This window comes from Sarcophilus harrisii, chromosome 6 (assembly GCF_902635505.1).
Source record: "Sarcophilus harrisii chromosome 6, mSarHar1.11, whole genome shotgun sequence".
Taxonomy (NCBI): Eukaryota; Metazoa; Chordata; class Mammalia; order Dasyuromorphia; family Dasyuridae; genus Sarcophilus; species Sarcophilus harrisii.
The window spans coordinates 197410046-197427171 of NC_045431.1; the positions used below are offsets into that span (position 1 = coordinate 197410046).

Below are 17126 nucleotides of genomic sequence, written 5' to 3' on the forward strand. Positions count from 1 at the left end.
ATGCACGTGCAATCATTAAAATCTGCTATTCTTCTACAGGTTGATCAGATCACAGATAGGCAGTGTCAAATGGTAGAAACAGGGCTGGACTGGGCAAGAAAACCTAAGATCTTTAGGCAATCAATTCTAATTTTTATGCTTAAATTTTCCTCTATCCAGATGGGGAAGAGAATTCCCCAAAATTCCCTTCTGAAGGACAGGAATCTAAAAGTCTATAAAAATATATGATACTAGTAAGGAGCTTTTACAACTCCTTTAGCAGCAAGTCCTTTGCCCTTCCTGGGTCAAAGCATCCTCTTCCATAAAATGATAGAGTTGGACCAGAAGGTCTTGGAATCACTTTACTCTTTATTCTTTTGTTGTCTTTCCAGTGATTACACACACACACACACACACACACACACACACACACACTTCTACACACAAATACCCACACAAGGGCACCCTTTTCTAGCAACAAATAATTACAGTCAAATAACACAAATGAACACATTTATCATTTATGACAAAGTATGCTTCATTTCTTGACTCTAGTCCAACAACTCTTTACTGAAAAGGATTGTGGGGGAGGGTCTTTTTCATTAGTCCACTGGAATAATAACTGGCCATTTGCTCTTATTTTCAGTGTGTTGCATGACTAATGATCACATGGAACAATTGATATGTCAGAATCTAACATAGTTGGGCAGGTGGTCATTGGCTCAGGACTGGGGTAAATAGCCCTGGGTAGTATCTAGGATACTTATCTTCCTGAACCCTTTTTCCCTTTGCACCCTTTTTTTACAAAACTAGAAACAAGAAGCAAATACAACTGGGAGAAATGTTGATTGCACCCTAAATGTCCTGGGAAGTGACCATTTTGACCCCTTGGTCCTTATATAGGTTTGAGTTGATTCTCTTATTAACAAGTTCTGCAGACTGCTGCTAGTGAGGATGTTGCTGATGTCTGGGACTCTGGGCAAGTAGATAAAATCTTTCTTTGATCAGTGAATTGAAGAAAACCCTCATGATCATCCTTTTTTCCTTGGATGTGAAGAAGATGAAGAGTATGCTGTAGAGTAGGTGTTGGAGAAATATAAATTCTCCAGTTCTGGATGGGAACAGAGCTATATTGTGTTCATTAAACAAACATTAACTGAGCACTTAAGTGTGTTAAGGGTCCTGTGCTAAAAGCAATGACAGAGCCGAAGACGAATCACAGAGTGCCCACTCCCTGAGTTTTTACACCGTGGTACAAACATGTTAGAACATAAGAAAGACTGTGATCTGTGCAACTGAAGGACCCATTCTGGAGGCCCCAGCCACTGGAATACATGTGTATTTATGCACAGACAGCCTCACATATGGCTGCCTTAGCTCTCTATCAAGGAGCTATCCTGCTGGCACTAAGAAGCAGGTTTCCTAACTCCACCATCTGTAGCAAACTCTCTGATAACAAATGCCAACTAGATGCTAGGGGCACTAGCTGGGAATAGTCTCCTCCACTCTTTCATCTCCAGAGTTGAAACTTCCCTTGGCAAAGTCAGGACCTCTGGGCAAGGAGCTCTTCCTGGGAATAGTGAGATGTTCAAAGCTTCCAAGAAACTCTCAGGCTATGAGATTAATAGATTTCTCAAGTTTCACTTACTCTTTTAATTCCCCAAGACAATCATCAAAACTTGGAAGCTCAGAGTCAGATGGTCTTGGGCTAATCTCTTACTGAGTAGGAATTCCTACTTATAAATTCCCCTACAAATGGTCATGCAGAGAGGAGAGATTAGCAAGATCTAGAAACAAATGAACATAGTAGCCTAGTGTTTGGCAAACTAAAAGACCTTTATGATCCTATAACCTGAATATGAATTACTGGGATTAGGATACTAATATTAGACAAAACTGAGGAAATTGGAGAGCAGTATTGCAGAAAATTAGGTATAGACCAATAGTTTACACTATATACTAGAAAAAGCTCCAAGTGGATCTGTAATCCAAATATAAAAGATCACATAATTTTAATGGAAAGAGAGTGAAAGAAGGTACCTAATAATCCTCCTGGGAGTAACAGTGATGAGGAAAAAGTAACATCAATTAAGCATTTTTTTAAATGGCCATCTACCTCCCCTTGAAGATGTCCATTGAGAAGAACTCCTGAGGCAATCTAGTTTTAGTCAGATCTAATTGTTGGGATTTTTTATATGTTAGGCACAGCTCTATTACCTCTTCAAACTCCATTCATTGTCCCTATTCTTGCCTTCTGGTGCCTAGGAGAACAGCTTTAATCCTACCACATCACTTCCCTTCTGATATATGAAGATAACTAATATAGTTCTTTCAACTGATTCTCATAAGGCATAGTCTCCTGTTCTGACCTTTCTTTAGATTTTCTCTAACATACACTAGAATCTTTATTTAAATATGGCATTCAGAAAAAAGCACAGAACTCAACCTGTGATCTCACTAAGCAAAATACCCTAGCACTATTAGTCAATCAGTAAGCATTTATTGAGTAACTTCTTTGTGTCAGGCACCAGGTTAAGTACTGAGAATACAAGGAGAAAATGAAAAATCCCTTATCTTCAGGAAGCTTGAATTCTATCAGGAGAAGCAACATGTAAATATAAAATGCATTGGTTCCAAGTTGTGATATATGAACATAATGAAATAGCATTGTGCTATTAAAATAAAATGATGAGCAAATGGATTTCCGAAAGATCTAGAAAGAGTTACTTGAACTGATGCTAAGTGAAGTGAGAAGAATCAGGAGGACATTGTGCACAGTCACAGCAACATTGTGCAATGATCAACTATGACAGATTTAGCTCTTTTCAGCAGTATAGGGATGCTTGCATTTCCAATAGGCTTGGGTATGGAAAAATGCCATCCACATCCAGAGAAAAAAAATTATGGAATCTGAATGCAGACTGAAGAGTGCTATTTTCATTTTATTTGTTTTTTTTTTCCCTTTCTCGTGATTTTTCCCTTTTTGTTGTGATTCCTCTTTCGCAACATGACTAATATGGAAATACATTTAACATGATTGTAGCTTATATCAGATTGCTTCCTTTCTCAGAGAGAGGCAAGGGAGGAAGGGAGAAAAAAATGGAACTCAGAATTATATAAAAGGGAATGCTGAAAACTGTACACATAATTTTAAAAATACTATGAAAATAGACAAAAATATTAAGTATGCACAAAAAATACAATTAACCACACACACATATGTGAGGGAACTAAGAACCTATATATAGGCTCTTTTATATATGTATGTATATAAAACTTTTCTATATATAATACATATATGTGTGTGTGTGTCTACACACACACATATACATATGTTCTTAGTTCCTTCGTTTGTAAAATGAGGGGTTGGGACTAAATAGTCTCTGAAATCCCTCTGCATCCATAGCCATAATTCTATAAATACAAAGTAATTTGGGGCAGAGACAGCATCTGGAAGGACAGAAGGGGTCAGGAAAGCCTTTAGATAAAAGGTGACCCTTGAGCTGAGCTTTGAAGGGAGGCAGAGATGAGAAGAGAATGTATTCCAGACAAGGGCAAGCACAAAGAGATGGGAGATAATACAAGCAATGGCAAGAAAACCAGACTGGCATAAAATCATACTGGAAAGGTGGGCTAGAGCCAGGTTCTGAAAGGCTTTCAGTATCTAACAGAGGAGTTTGTATTTAAAACCAGAGGGAACAGGGGCAGCTAGGTGGTGCAGTGGATGGCCTGCCAGGCCTAGACTCAGGAGCACCTAAGTTCAACATTGAATAGCTAGCTGTGTGACCCTAAAAACTCATTTAACCATATTTGCCTGAGTTTTCTCATCTGTAAAATGAGTTGGAGAAGGAAATGGCAAAGGAACAATATCTTTGCCAAGAAAACCCCAAATGGGGTCATGAAAAGTCAGATACAATTGAAAAATGACTAAACTGAAGATATGGATCCACTAAAACTTATTAGCCAGAGCAATTGATCATTGACATGATCGAGTCAGGATATGATGAATAGCATTTTAACAATTATATAAGGGGTATATTGAAGAGAAGAGAGACTAAGAGCAAAGAGATCCTATCTATTACAGTAATCCAGGGGAGATGTGATGAGAGTCTTTACTAGCTGGTGAGTATGTGAGTAGAAAGAAGGGGACAGACTAGAGAGAGGTTTTGATAGTAGATTTAACAAAATTTGGCAACCAATTGGATTTGGAGGGCAATTCCAAAGTCTCAAACCTGTGTTTGATTGTAGGAAATTGCTCGTTTTTGTCTTAGCCGTTTACTTGACTACACTGGAAATCCTGATCTTTCTGGCTCAAAGAAATGTCTTCTCTGAAGGATATATCCTCATTAAGAATTATTGTTATTCAATAACAAGTCATTATTGAATGTTTCATGGTTTTTATTCCCATTCCTATACTAGGGCATATGAATGTGGGGAAGTCCCAGTCTCTTTGCTTGTTCAATATCTCTAGATGCTGATTGGATCTTCCTGGAAATGGTGCCTTCCCCAAACTGCTGGGGCTTTATTCAATTAAACAATCAATAAACATTTATTGAAGAGCCAACTAAGTGGCAGATACTATGCTAAGCCCTGGGAATACAAATCCAAAAGCAAGACAGGGGTCTGCCCTCAAGGAACTTATGATCTAAAAGACATATGCAACATATGAGTCAGTGGGGGCTTTGCAAGGGAATTTTGGTCTGGGCAGTCACAGAGATTGGGAATAGGGCCATGAAGCAATAGATTATTATGATTTTCTTGTAACAAAGGGAGTATGACTGTGTTATTGATCCAAGAGCAAGAACAAGAGGTTCTTAGTGGCAAAGTAGAAAACAAGATGTCTACATTAGGAAAGTCATGTTGTACTAGGGAAGTGACTGGATATGATGAGAAGCATGGTCCAAGACTGCCTAGATACAATGTCTTGTAGTTATGAAGGATTAATTCATCAGCATCTCTTATTAATACTGTTATCTCTCTGAAGAGGCAGCAACAGCCTCTGGGAAGAGGAGTGGGGCCATGAATGAAGTACAGGATGACTTAGGAAGTAAGAAAGGCAGTGTAAGGTATGCATAAAGATATTAGATCCTGAAACCCATTAGGGACCAGAAAAGGGACACAGGAACTTGGAAACATAACTCATTATAGTACTCAGTATCTTAGGCTGTGTCTGAAACTGAAACCTGGAAACATAACTCACTATAGTTCTCAGTATCTTAAGTTGTGTCTGAAGCCACTGGATCCTCCTCAAGGTCCAGAGACAAAAGTCACCCAGAAAATGATAATTGGTTTGCTCTGACCTCAGTGACAACTGTGGGAAGGCAAAGCAGTGATAACTGTCTAGTATCCAATTAAATTCTGGGAAAAGCTTCTCTTCCTTGCCTTCTGATCTCACCTGTCTCCTCCTTCCTGGAACATGATTTTATATTCTGAATCTTCTTCCTGCTTTCTGCTTAATGTCAATTAATCCCTGGTGAGGGGTTAGCTGGTATTTAAAAGGTTGGTATTGTAATATATTTAAGTTGTTGGCTAACACCTAAATTGTTAGCTGAGAACTAAACTCAAACTTGATCATTGTGAAGGTACTGCTTTCTATAGACTAGGGTACCTGGATAATGGCAAAAGAATTTTCCTCTCTATTAGAGAGGACTCACAACAGATGAAGAAGAAATGGTTAAAAAAAACTATTTTTGCCAAATATTTGCCTCCAAACTTGATGAATGAAATGGATGAATATATATACACACAGAAAAAGAAATAGAGAAAGAAAGTTTGTCTAAAAGTCATACTCTTGGTACCTGCCATCCTGAGGAAATAGGTAACCAATTCTTCCATCTCTTCAACTCTTCCCAGATAGATGTAGACTGGCCATTGCCAGTTGCCTGACTTATATCTTGCCACTGGATTCTGAGGGCTCTGGAGGAAAGAGTGAGGTTGATGACTTTGTAAAGTTAAATCCAATTCACTTGCAAGTCAAGACATCTCCCTTCTGATGTCATCGGTCCTTTTTGAGGATGAAGGATGAAGAATGGTAGATGTAGGCAATATTAGACCTTTATCTAGGAACCTCACGTTTCTTAAAATTCAAAGGAAAAAAATGGATTTGCAAGTGATTGGGTGACTTTTGTAAGAGGAGATGGCTTAGATGACTTCCCAGTTTTCTTTCAGTGTTAAGATTCTGAGACTAACCAGCTCACAGAACCAAAAAACAGGGTTTTGATCCCAAAGTTAAAGTTAAGAATTTCCCCGATTGCAAAGTCCAAAAGATGCAAAGACATCCACATTTCACCTCATAACAACCTATATGACATGAGTTGAGGCAGGTGATAAGATTTATATCATCAGCGTGCTTCTGCTTGCTCTCACAGACTAAATTCTCAATTATTTTACAAAATCGTAGAAATAGAGCAGAAAAGGACCTCAGAGTCCCCCCCCATCCCATTTTAAAAATGAGGGCATAGGCCTATGGAGGAAAATTATTTTCCCAATAAGGTCAAAAATGTTGTACACTGTAGATAGCACTAACATTATTAGCATCCATTTCTTGAGAAAAGAAGTAATTATAAAAGGCTATTATAAATTCAACAATGCATCTTAGTAATCAAATAATTAATCTACAAGCATTTATTAAGCATCTATTATATGTCAGGTATTGTGCCAGACACTGGATGTACAATACAAAAAATAAAATAACTCCTGCTCTCTAGAAATTAATGGAAAGAATACTCTAATAAATATATACAGAATGAATATATAAAGTGAACATAAAATAAACAAGTTAGTGAGGAAGGGCTCTTGGAGCTGGAAGAAGGCAGGAGCATGAGAAAAGACTTAATGCACCATGTGGTGCTTATAAGGAAGTGGGGCATTCAGGGCATGGGGAGCAGAAAATACAACTGCCTCTGTTGAGGTGGGAGGAATTGTCTGTGTAACAGAGATCAGGCCAGTTTGCTGGATCATGTGGTTGTTGTTTGTCCATCATTCTCAAAAGGGACCATGACATCAGGGAGGTCATGTTATGACATGTAAGTGAGTTGGATTTAAGTGAGGGAAGGCTGTGCAAGGTCACCAGCCTTACTTTCTAGAGCCCATATGGCTGGACCATAGAGTGAGGATAGGGGAATAGTGTATGATACTAGAAAGATAGGTTGTGATCAGGTCTTAAAGGGTTTTAAAACCCCAAAAGAGGAGATTATATTTAGTCCTAGCATGAATACAGAGCTATAGAGTTTATTGAATAGGAATCTGACATGGTCAGATTTTCACTCAAGGAAAATCTTTTTGGCAGTTGTTCAAAGGATGGATTGGAATGGGGAGAGACTTGAGGCAGGGAAACCAATTAATACCTGATGCTGATGATGATGGATAATAATAATAATAGCTATCAGGATGATTTCAGAGTGGCCTGGAGAGATTTATGTGAATTGATACTAAATGAAATGAGCAGAACCAAGAGATCATTGTACACAGTAACAACAAAATTATTTGATGATCTATTCTGATGGAGGTGGCTCTTTTCAAGAATGAGATTATTCAGGCCAGTTTCAAGGATGTTGTGATGAAGAGAGCCATTTCCACCCTGAAAGAGAACTGTGGGAACTGAGTATGGATCACAACATAGTATTTTTCACTCTTTTTGTTGTTGTTTGCTTGCATTTTATTTTCTTTCTCATTTTTTTCCTTTTTGATTTGATTTTTCTTGTGCAACAACATAATTGTATATATGTATATGTGTGTGTGTATAGGATTTAACATATTTTGACCATGTTTAACATATGTTGGATTACTTGCCATCTAGGAGAGGGGGATGGGGGAAGGGAGGAAATTGGAACACAAGGTTTTGCAAGGGTTAATGTTGAAAATTATCCATACACATGTTTTGAAAATAAAAAGCTTTCATAAAATAAAAAGAACTATCATTTACAATAATAATAATATCCATCATTTATATAATGCTTTAAGATTTGTAAACTACTTTACAAATAATATCTTACTTGATTTTCACAACAAACCTGGGAGGCAGGTATTATTATTATTATTATTATTACTGGTGAGGAAACTGAGGCAAACAGAAGTTAAGGATTTGCTTAATGTCACACAACTAGTAAATTTCAAGGGCCCAATTTGAACTCAAGTCTTCCTGATAGAACTCCAGAGTTCTATACACAATACCACCTAATTAGGCAGCAATGAGGAGCTCAGCGCAATAGCCTAGTCAAGAGGTAATGAGAACCTGAGCTAAGTAGTGAGTATGTATGAGAAAAGGGGTTGGATGTGAAAGATGTTGTGGATGTCAAAGATTTGACAATCGATATGGGGTGAGGAAAAATAAGAACCTGAGGATGATGATGAGGTCATGAACCTAAGGGCAGCTAAATGGCACACATGGACTTGGAATCAGGAAGTCTCATTTTCCTGAGTTCAAATCCAGCCTCAGACACTTACTAAGTGTGTGATCCTGGTCAAGTGATTTAACATTGTTTGCCTCAGTTTTCTCATCTGTAAAATGAGATGGAGATGGACTTGGCAAACCACTCCAGTATCTTTGCCAACAAAATCCCAAATGGGTGTCACAATGGACACGACTAAATAATAACAACATCGTATCATTAGAATATAAGTTCTTTGAGGACACAGATTGTCTTTCTGTTTGTATTTGTATTCTCGGCATTTAGTGAAGTGTCTGGCATATGGTGAGTACTTAACAAATGTTTTTGACTTGACTTTTTAAACTTAAAAATCACTTCAAGATCTAAGATTCAAGACCTTGGTGCAATGGAGAAGGCAATCAGCTGGAATCAGGAAGACCTGATTTCAAATCCTGCTTCATGAAGTTACTAACTGGTAACCTGGGTAAACCATTTACTCACTCTGAACCTCAGTTTCCCCCTTTATATAATGGAAACAATAATAGCTGTAGTACCTACCTCACAAGATTGTTGTAAAGCTCAAATCAAATCATGAATGTGAAGTACTTTTTCAACCTCACCATGGAAACCATGGAAAGTGACATGTATGTCAGCTCCCAACTTCCTTGGGCTGATGTCAAGAAAAATAACCTTTAAAAATAAAGTGAAGTGTTTTGTAAATGTATTTTCCTTATTTTTAGTGATTTTACTTTTGTTTTTGTTTTTCCATCAACTTCATTTCTGAATACATCTCTCCTTCCTCTCTATCTCAGATCTACATTTGGTCAAGTTAACAAGCATGTGTATCAGGCTCTGTGCTAAGTGCCTGGGAATACAAATACCAGCAGAAAGATAATCCCCACCCTTAAGTAATTTACAATGGGGGAAGATCCACACCTGCAAGGAAGTAGAATATTCTTAGTGTCTTATTTTATTATTACTGAAACAAAGCTCTCATTTTCCTTCCTCCTTTACCCTTTTCTTCAAACACTACCAATTTTGAGAAACTGTCCGGTATAAACCTTATGAAAGCATTGAGTTTGGAAGCAGGCTGTGGCATTCGTTGTCTTGATGCACACAGAATGGCTTTCGCAGCCTTGGAGCATCTGCCACATGGGACTAACACAATGTTTTCTCTCTCTCTCCTCCTAGGGTGGCCGACTCTCGTCATCTGCACTTGTACATGCCTGCTGGGATGGCGTTTTTGGCAGCCATCACCTCCGTCGTCTACTATCACAATATTGAGACTTCCAACTTTCCCAAGCTGCTGATTGGTACGTGGCAGAGCTGTTCCACAACTCTTATAACCAGCGTCTGGGTTGCCTGTGTATCCATAGCCAGCTGACAGTGGCCAATCACTGGAGAGATGACAGCAGTTTGTGAGAGTCTGAATTTCTAGTTGTAGAGATAATTTTCACCTTTGAGAACCTAGAATCTGGGTTCCTGTGAACCTTCTGCTAGGCTCTGGTGCTGCTCTTTAGAGGGTCCAGGCTGCATGTCTGGGACTCAGACTGGGTTACTCATAATCCTGAGGTGGGGCTAGGTGCCCATAGAAAGTCCAAAGTGTCCTGATCCCCATCCTGTTCTCCCTACTAATCGAGTCCTGTATTTCTGCAGTCTAGGAAGTCATAGTGAGTATGAAAGATTTAGGGGAGACCATAAGAGATTGAGAGGAACAAGGAAAGTGATCCATGTTTGAGTCATGTGTGGTATACTGGGAAGAGTACCAGATTTGGAGGGAGAAAACATGGATTCAAAGTTGGGCTCTTTCAGTTGCTATTTGTTTGACCTTGAGCAGGCCCCTTCATGGTTCATCAAGGATTTAGACTAGAAGGTCTCTAAGGTTCCTTTTCACTTTTCACTATGAATCTGATGATCTGAAGGAGGTAGAAGATAAGGATGTGATAGGAGGGGGTGAGCAGAGAAGGAGGGATATGGGGGAAATGATTAAAATACGATAACAATAATTTACATTCATATGGCAATTTAGAGTTACATGGCCTTTTTTACACATGGCATCTCATTTGAGACAGGCAATAGAATCCCAGGTTTTTAAAGTCTATCAGATGAGAGTGGCTATTATTATTGACTCAAAACTTCAAGAATGTCTAATTTCATGTGTGTGATCTGTGGTCTTTGATCTGATCTGAGGATCTGTGACCTTGAACAAGCTATTTAATTTCTTGTTCTGTTCTTCATATGCAAAATAAGGTTGGACTACATGATTTTCAATTTCCCTTCCAGATCTAATTCTATGATCCTTTAAGTCTCCCCATTTTGAAGACTGGCAATCAGAGATAACAGAAATCTGGGAGCCTATTGTAGGATTACTCAGTCTGTTGATTTCCCAATCTGGGGCTCTTTATTTTAAACAAAATAATATCACTTTGAAAGGACTTCAAAGACCATCTTGTGTAGCTCATATGTGATCAGGAATCCTTTTTTGCAAATTCCCCCTAAAATGATCATCCAGCCTTCACTTGAAGAATTCTAAGGGAGAGCATGAAGAGTGCTGGCTTTCGAGAGGGAGAACATGGGTTCAAATGCTGGCTCTTCTTACTTACTATTTGACTTTAAGCAAGAGTTCCAATTGTTAAGAAGTTTTTTGTGCCTCTCTTTAATCTCCATCCGTAGTTCTTGGTCCTGCTCTCTGAGGTGGAGCAGAATAAATCTGGTCCCTTTATGGAGACCTTTATGGAGAAAACAGCCAATCAGTTACTTCATACTAGTTACCAGGGTCATTCTCCCTACCTCTCCCTTCTCCTATTCCCAAATCTTCTTCTCTTTGAGTTAAAAAAAAAAACCAGCATGATCCTAAAGGATTTTCCCATCCTGGTTAACCACTCCTGAGTGTTCTTCAATTTATATGTGTTCTCCTTAAATATAGCAGCTAGAATTGAACCATAGTTTGATGTCATGTCTGAATAATGCTACATAGTCTGGTGAAGTCCAAGGTGCTGGTGGATGACAGAATGGTCAGCACCTTTATGGAGACCAGGGCTTCTTAAACTTTTTCCACTTACAACCCCTTTTCATCTGAGAAATTTTATAGGTATTATATGTGTGTGTATTTGTGTGTGTGTATACAGACCAAAAATTTACCAATAATAAATTATAATTTCATGATGCCTACATTCAGTTACATGATCCCATCATGACACACTGTTTAAGAAGCTTTGATGTAGAACATTGCCCCTCTCCTTTGCATGCAGCAGAGGAGAGCCTTAGCTTTAGTTTAGAGCTTCCAGAATGCCTTGCTGCTGCCAAAGAGGGCAGTCAACAAGCATTAATTTTTTAATTAAATTTTATTTTTTCCATTTAAAAAATCAATTATCTCTCCTTCCCAACTCATTTCCTGACTTGGCGGGGAGGGATGAGGGAGGAGGGATAGGGACCTTTTCTATGAATAGTAAAGGAAAATAAATGACTGATTCTTCATGCTCAAAAAAATTGCCTCATTCTGCACCCTGAATTCATAATCTCTGTCAGGAGAATATGGTATATTCATCATTTTGTCCTCTGAAATCATAGGTGGTTGTAGCACTGATCAGAATCCTTAAGTCTTTCAAAGATATTTTCAACAAAGCATTAATGGAAAAACTAGGGATAGAAAAAATGCCCTTTGTTTTCAAGGAGTTCACATTCAAAGAGAAGGGACGACATGCAAATAGCTATATATATATATGCAAGATATATGTGTGCATACATATAACTTATGTGGTTTTAAGTATACATATATTTACATATATATGTATATACACGTGTCTGCATATAGTATATGTGCGTATATATATATATATATATATATATATAGGAATGTGCTGGAACCAGGTAGAAGGGACTCATGAAATTGGTAAAGGATACAAACATATATGGTTTAACTTATTGTTTTCTTGGTTATCCAGACCAGAATTGTTCAATTGAAATAGAAATGGCTCCCTATTGACTTAGAAGAATACAAATTAACATTATTTATGTTACATTATATCTTTATTTATTTTATTAAACATTTCCTAATTTTTTTTTTTTTTTTTTTTTTTGCTGAGACAATTGGGATTAAGTGACTTCCCCAAGATCACACAGCTAGGAAGTGTTAAGTGTCTGAGATCAGATTTGATCTCAGGTCCTCCTGACCTCAGGACTGGTGCTTTATCCACTGCACCACCTAGCTGCCCCTCCTAATTATATTTTAATCTGTCTTCAGAGTACTTGGGAGTTGTGCAGGCTTCATACAGCTGGCTGCCTTGAGTTAGTCATCCCCAGTCTAGACTTAAGAAAGTGATGGCAAAAATGTTAATAATGCAAATTGCACTTAAAAGTATATTGTGTGTACTTTTTTTGAGAGCCAGTTTTTAAATATTTTTCAACATTGCCCTATAAATAATAAATATCTGTAATATAGGCATTATAGGTATATGTAAAATGTGATATGGATATATATTATTATATGTATTATCCAAGTTATACACAGTACACACAGAGTAAATCAGACTCCCTCTTGAGTAGTCTCAGAGGAAAGTCAGGCATCTCATGCCAACCAGGTGTGGGTGGTAGGTAACTTACTTGACAGATGCTGACATTCCAGTCTCTAGGCTGGGCAGGGTGGTGATAAGCAACAATCTCAGGGTTCAGTTTCCTAAGAAACCTTTCAATCAACTAGGAGCACTCACTGACCCAAAACAACTCCCCCTCAGTAGGGCAGCTTATGTTAGTCTATTTTTTAATTCATAAGAAAACAAAACAGTGAGTAACCAAGATTTGCTTTTTATAACCTAAGTTATCTCCTGGGAAAAGAAAGGGTTGGCAGTTTCTAAGGAACAAGAAATGGATTTACCATGCTCCTTCCAGGAGCTCTTCCACTGCTCTCCCAGGGGGCTGATCTGTAATACATAATATATGCTATAGGAGAAGGTGGCTAGGGGCAAAATGTACGCTCCTATTGAATAGGGAGTATTTTATTCTTTGTATTGAGCTCCTCGGTGGTACAGTACCTGACACAAAATAGGCACTTAATCAGTACTTGTTGATTGATTGATTGATTAATTGATTGATTGGAGTAGTGGAAGCCAGAATGTCTTGAACTTACACTCAATTTCATCATCATCACAACTTCTATCTATTTGGTATCTTATGCTTTACAAGCACTTTATATAAATTATGTTATATGATCTTTCAACATTGTAGTTAGGGATTATTATATCCCTATTTACAGGAGAAGAAACTGAGACTGAGACATACATGCACTTAGGATCATGTTATCATAGATTTAGAGCTACAAGAGGCCTTAACAGCCATCAGGTTCAACTTCATAATTTTACAGGTGAGGAAACTGAGGTTCAGGAATGCATGTCATGCAACTAATAAGCATCTGAGGTGGTATTTGGACCCAGGTCTACCTGATACCAAGTTCAGTGCTCAACCATTCTACCATGTTGCCTCTAATCACCACACCATCCCCTAACCCAGCTTCCCCCTTCTAGAAGATCATATCTGTACACAGACCCATCCTCACACACAGATTCACTCTCATGTATAGGTTCACAAAGGCAGCTGGGTGGCACAGTGGATAGAGTCCTAGGTCTGGAATCAGAAAGACTCATCCTCCTGAATTCAAATCTGACTTCAGACCAGACCCTTAATAGTTATATGACCTTGTACAAGTCACTTGACCCCAATTTGCCTCAGTTTCCTTTCTATAAAATGAGGTGGAGAAAGAAATAGCAAGTCACTCCAGTATCTTTGCCAAGAAACCCTCCCCAACATGGGGTCATGAATAGTCAGAATCAACTGAACAACATAGGTTCACACACACCCAAACTTTCACCCACCCTCACACAGAGATTCATAGCTCTTTCTATTTAAGTCCACACACACACATACACACATTTCCCTTTTCTCAATTTCAGCCTTATTGATTTACTGGACTCTGGCCTTCATAACCAAGACGATCAAGTTTGTCAAGTTCTATGACAATGCAATTGGATTTTCTCAGCTCCGCTTCTGCCTTACTGGGCTACTGGTCATCCTCTATGGAATGCTCCTGACTGTGGAAATCAATGTCATCAGAGTAAGGGTAAGCAGCTCCTAACCTGCCATGTCACCATCTCTGCTTTGGGTGCTCCAGTGGGACAACTAAGCTTGGCTTGGGACAGCTTTCAATGAGTTCTTTTGCTGGTGGGTATTTTCCCTCTATCTAACTCCAGAGATCCATGTCGGCTTTCCTGGGCTCTGTTAGGTGGGATTAACAAGAACCATGTGATGGTTTTTCCCTTTTGTTCTGATTTTTCTCTCCCAATATGACTCATACAGAATACATTTTTAAAAATGAATGTGCATGTATAACCTAATTCTTTTTAAAGTCATATCAGTATGAGGGATGTTGGAGGGTTTGAGAAGTGATAGGAAAATCAAACATTCAAAAAAATTGCAATGGTCTAAATTTTGTAGTTTGTAGGGAAAAAAAAACCCACAGGTGAATATGGACAGGAAGGGATTCATAGAATCGTAGATTTAGAGCAGAATGGAGCTAAGAGACTACTTAGTTGTATCCTCTCATTTTATAGAAAAGTAAACTGAGGCTCAGAGAAGTGAAATATAGATAAATGATAAGTCACGCACAAGTCATGGGTCACAGATTTATATCTGAAAAGTACCTTAGAGATCTCCTCTTTGAGAAGAAATGAAAGCCCCAGGCGCTGTCCAAGGTCTCACAGGCAGCAAGTGATTGTCAAGATTCAAATCCAGGTCCAATATAACTCCAAATCCAATGTCCTTTCTACAATACCATTCTTATGGCTGTCTCGTAAATTTTTGTAAATCTTTGATCCTATGGAGAAATAAATAACTCATAAGATCCACCAGATTTAAAACTTATAGAGAACTGAGAGGTGAGGTAGTCAAATCCTTTCATTTTATAGATGACCAGAAGAGGCAAGCTACTTGTATTTAACAGGGTCAAATTTAATTTCAGATTCTCCATCTCCACTGACTGCCTCCAGCTTAAATTGTACCAAGACTGACTGAGAATAGACTCAAGAGGTCATGAAGCATTGAAATGAATGCTCACAAGGGCATCTAGGTGGCCCAATGAATAGGGCACTAGCCCTAGAGTCAGGAGAATCTGAGTTCAAGTCCACCCTCAGATACTTGACACTTATTAGCTGTGTGACCCCAGGCAAGATACTTAACCCCAATTGCCTCAATAAATAAATGGTCCAGGAGATGAGGATCTCCTTTCCCAGATATCACTAGCGAAAGCTCCTACTGCCACAAGGCTTTTCTGGTTACAAAGAAATCTGTTATTTTATTGATCCTTCCCAACAACTTCATGAAGGAGTAATGCAAGTCTGCTCATTTGAGACAGTTGAGGAACAAGATTTAGAAATACACAGAGACTTCTCTTGCATCTTTTTGGTCAGAAGACCAAATATCATTTGGGAAAGTCATTCATCTTTCCTGGGCCTTGGTTTCTTTAAGTCTGAAAAGAGTAGGTAAGAATGAGTGGTCTCTGATGTCCTTTTCAGCTCCAAATTTGTTAATTAAGCTTGTAAGCAATAAAGCTTAGACTAGAATTCAGCTAGGCTATCCTCAGAATTCAGGGTCTTTTTCATCCTACCTCTCAGAGATTAAGCTCTAGAATTTTTTACCTTAAGTATTTGGGGCAGGGGAGTCGAGTCATCTAGGGACATTCACTCTCCACTGTATGTGTACTTCTTAGAGATATGTATTCTTCAAGACACCCAAGGAGGTGAAGCCACCAGAGGATCTACAGGACTTGGGCGTACGCTTCCTGCAGCCCTTTGTGAATCTGCTGTCTAAGGGGACCTACTGGTGGATGAACACCTTCATCAAGACAGCGCATAAGAAACCCATTGACCTGAAGGCCATCGGGAAGCTGCCCATTGCCATGAGGGCCCGGACTAACTACCTGCGCCTCCGAGAGGCCTTTGAAGCCCAGAAGGTAAGTGATGGACATGGTCCTCATCAGGAGAATAGCCTTCTGGATGCTCAGAAGAACTTAACAGTTTCTCTATATTCACAGAAGGAGGGTTCGCATTCTATTTTCATAGTCCATCACAGCTTAATTTTAAAAGGCTTTCACAGAATTACCAGATTTCATACCCACATGTGACCCTGGAAGGCATTTTGTCAAACCTGAGCAAAAATCCACTCTAAAGGTGGCCCTCTGTTAAAAAACCAAAAACCTACCAGTGATAAAGAACTTCTCTCTCTAGGTAATTTAGATCACTTCAATAGAAGCAATTTAGTATGGTCAGGAGGAACTTAGTTCAAATCCTAAATGTGGCCCTGGGCAAGTCATTTAAATGTGGCCTGCCTCATCTATAAAATCATGATAATAATAACACCAACCTCTCATTTTTCTTATGAAGATAAATGAGATAATATTTGTAAAATACTTTGCAAACCTTAAATACTATATTAATTCTATCTATGACTATTAGAAAGTTTTTCCTTTATATGAAATTAGAATGTTTTCTGAAGTCTTATATAATTTTTTTTCTTTTTACATCATAATTTCCCAATTCTACCATTTTCTCAAGTAGGAGCCTCCCTTGAAATCAATTAAGCAAGTAAAACACTTTGATTATATCTGACAGCATATGCCTCATTTTGTATCCATAGTCTACCACCTCTCTGATGAAAGAAGAGAGATCAGTTTCAGCATCACTCCTGTGAAGTCAGGTCATCACATTGCTATCAGTTCTGACCTCTTTTAAC

General features: G+C 38.5%; 1 protein-coding gene across 2 annotated transcripts in view; it reads left to right on the top strand.

Annotated features, from left to right (window-relative positions):
- The window catches only part of ABCC8 (ATP binding cassette subfamily C member 8), a 117233-nt gene that overhangs the window by 6891 nt on the left and 93216 nt on the right, over window positions 1–17126 (top strand). For both annotated transcript variants that reach the window (XM_031943450.1, XM_003773532.4), the window contains exons 3-5: window positions 9540–9661; window positions 14294–14460; window positions 16105–16347. In XM_031943450.1, the coding sequence (XP_031799310.1) occupies window positions 9540–9661; window positions 14294–14460; window positions 16105–16347 (532 nt within the window). The remainder of the gene's footprint in view (window positions 1–9539; window positions 9662–14293; window positions 14461–16104; window positions 16348–17126) is intronic.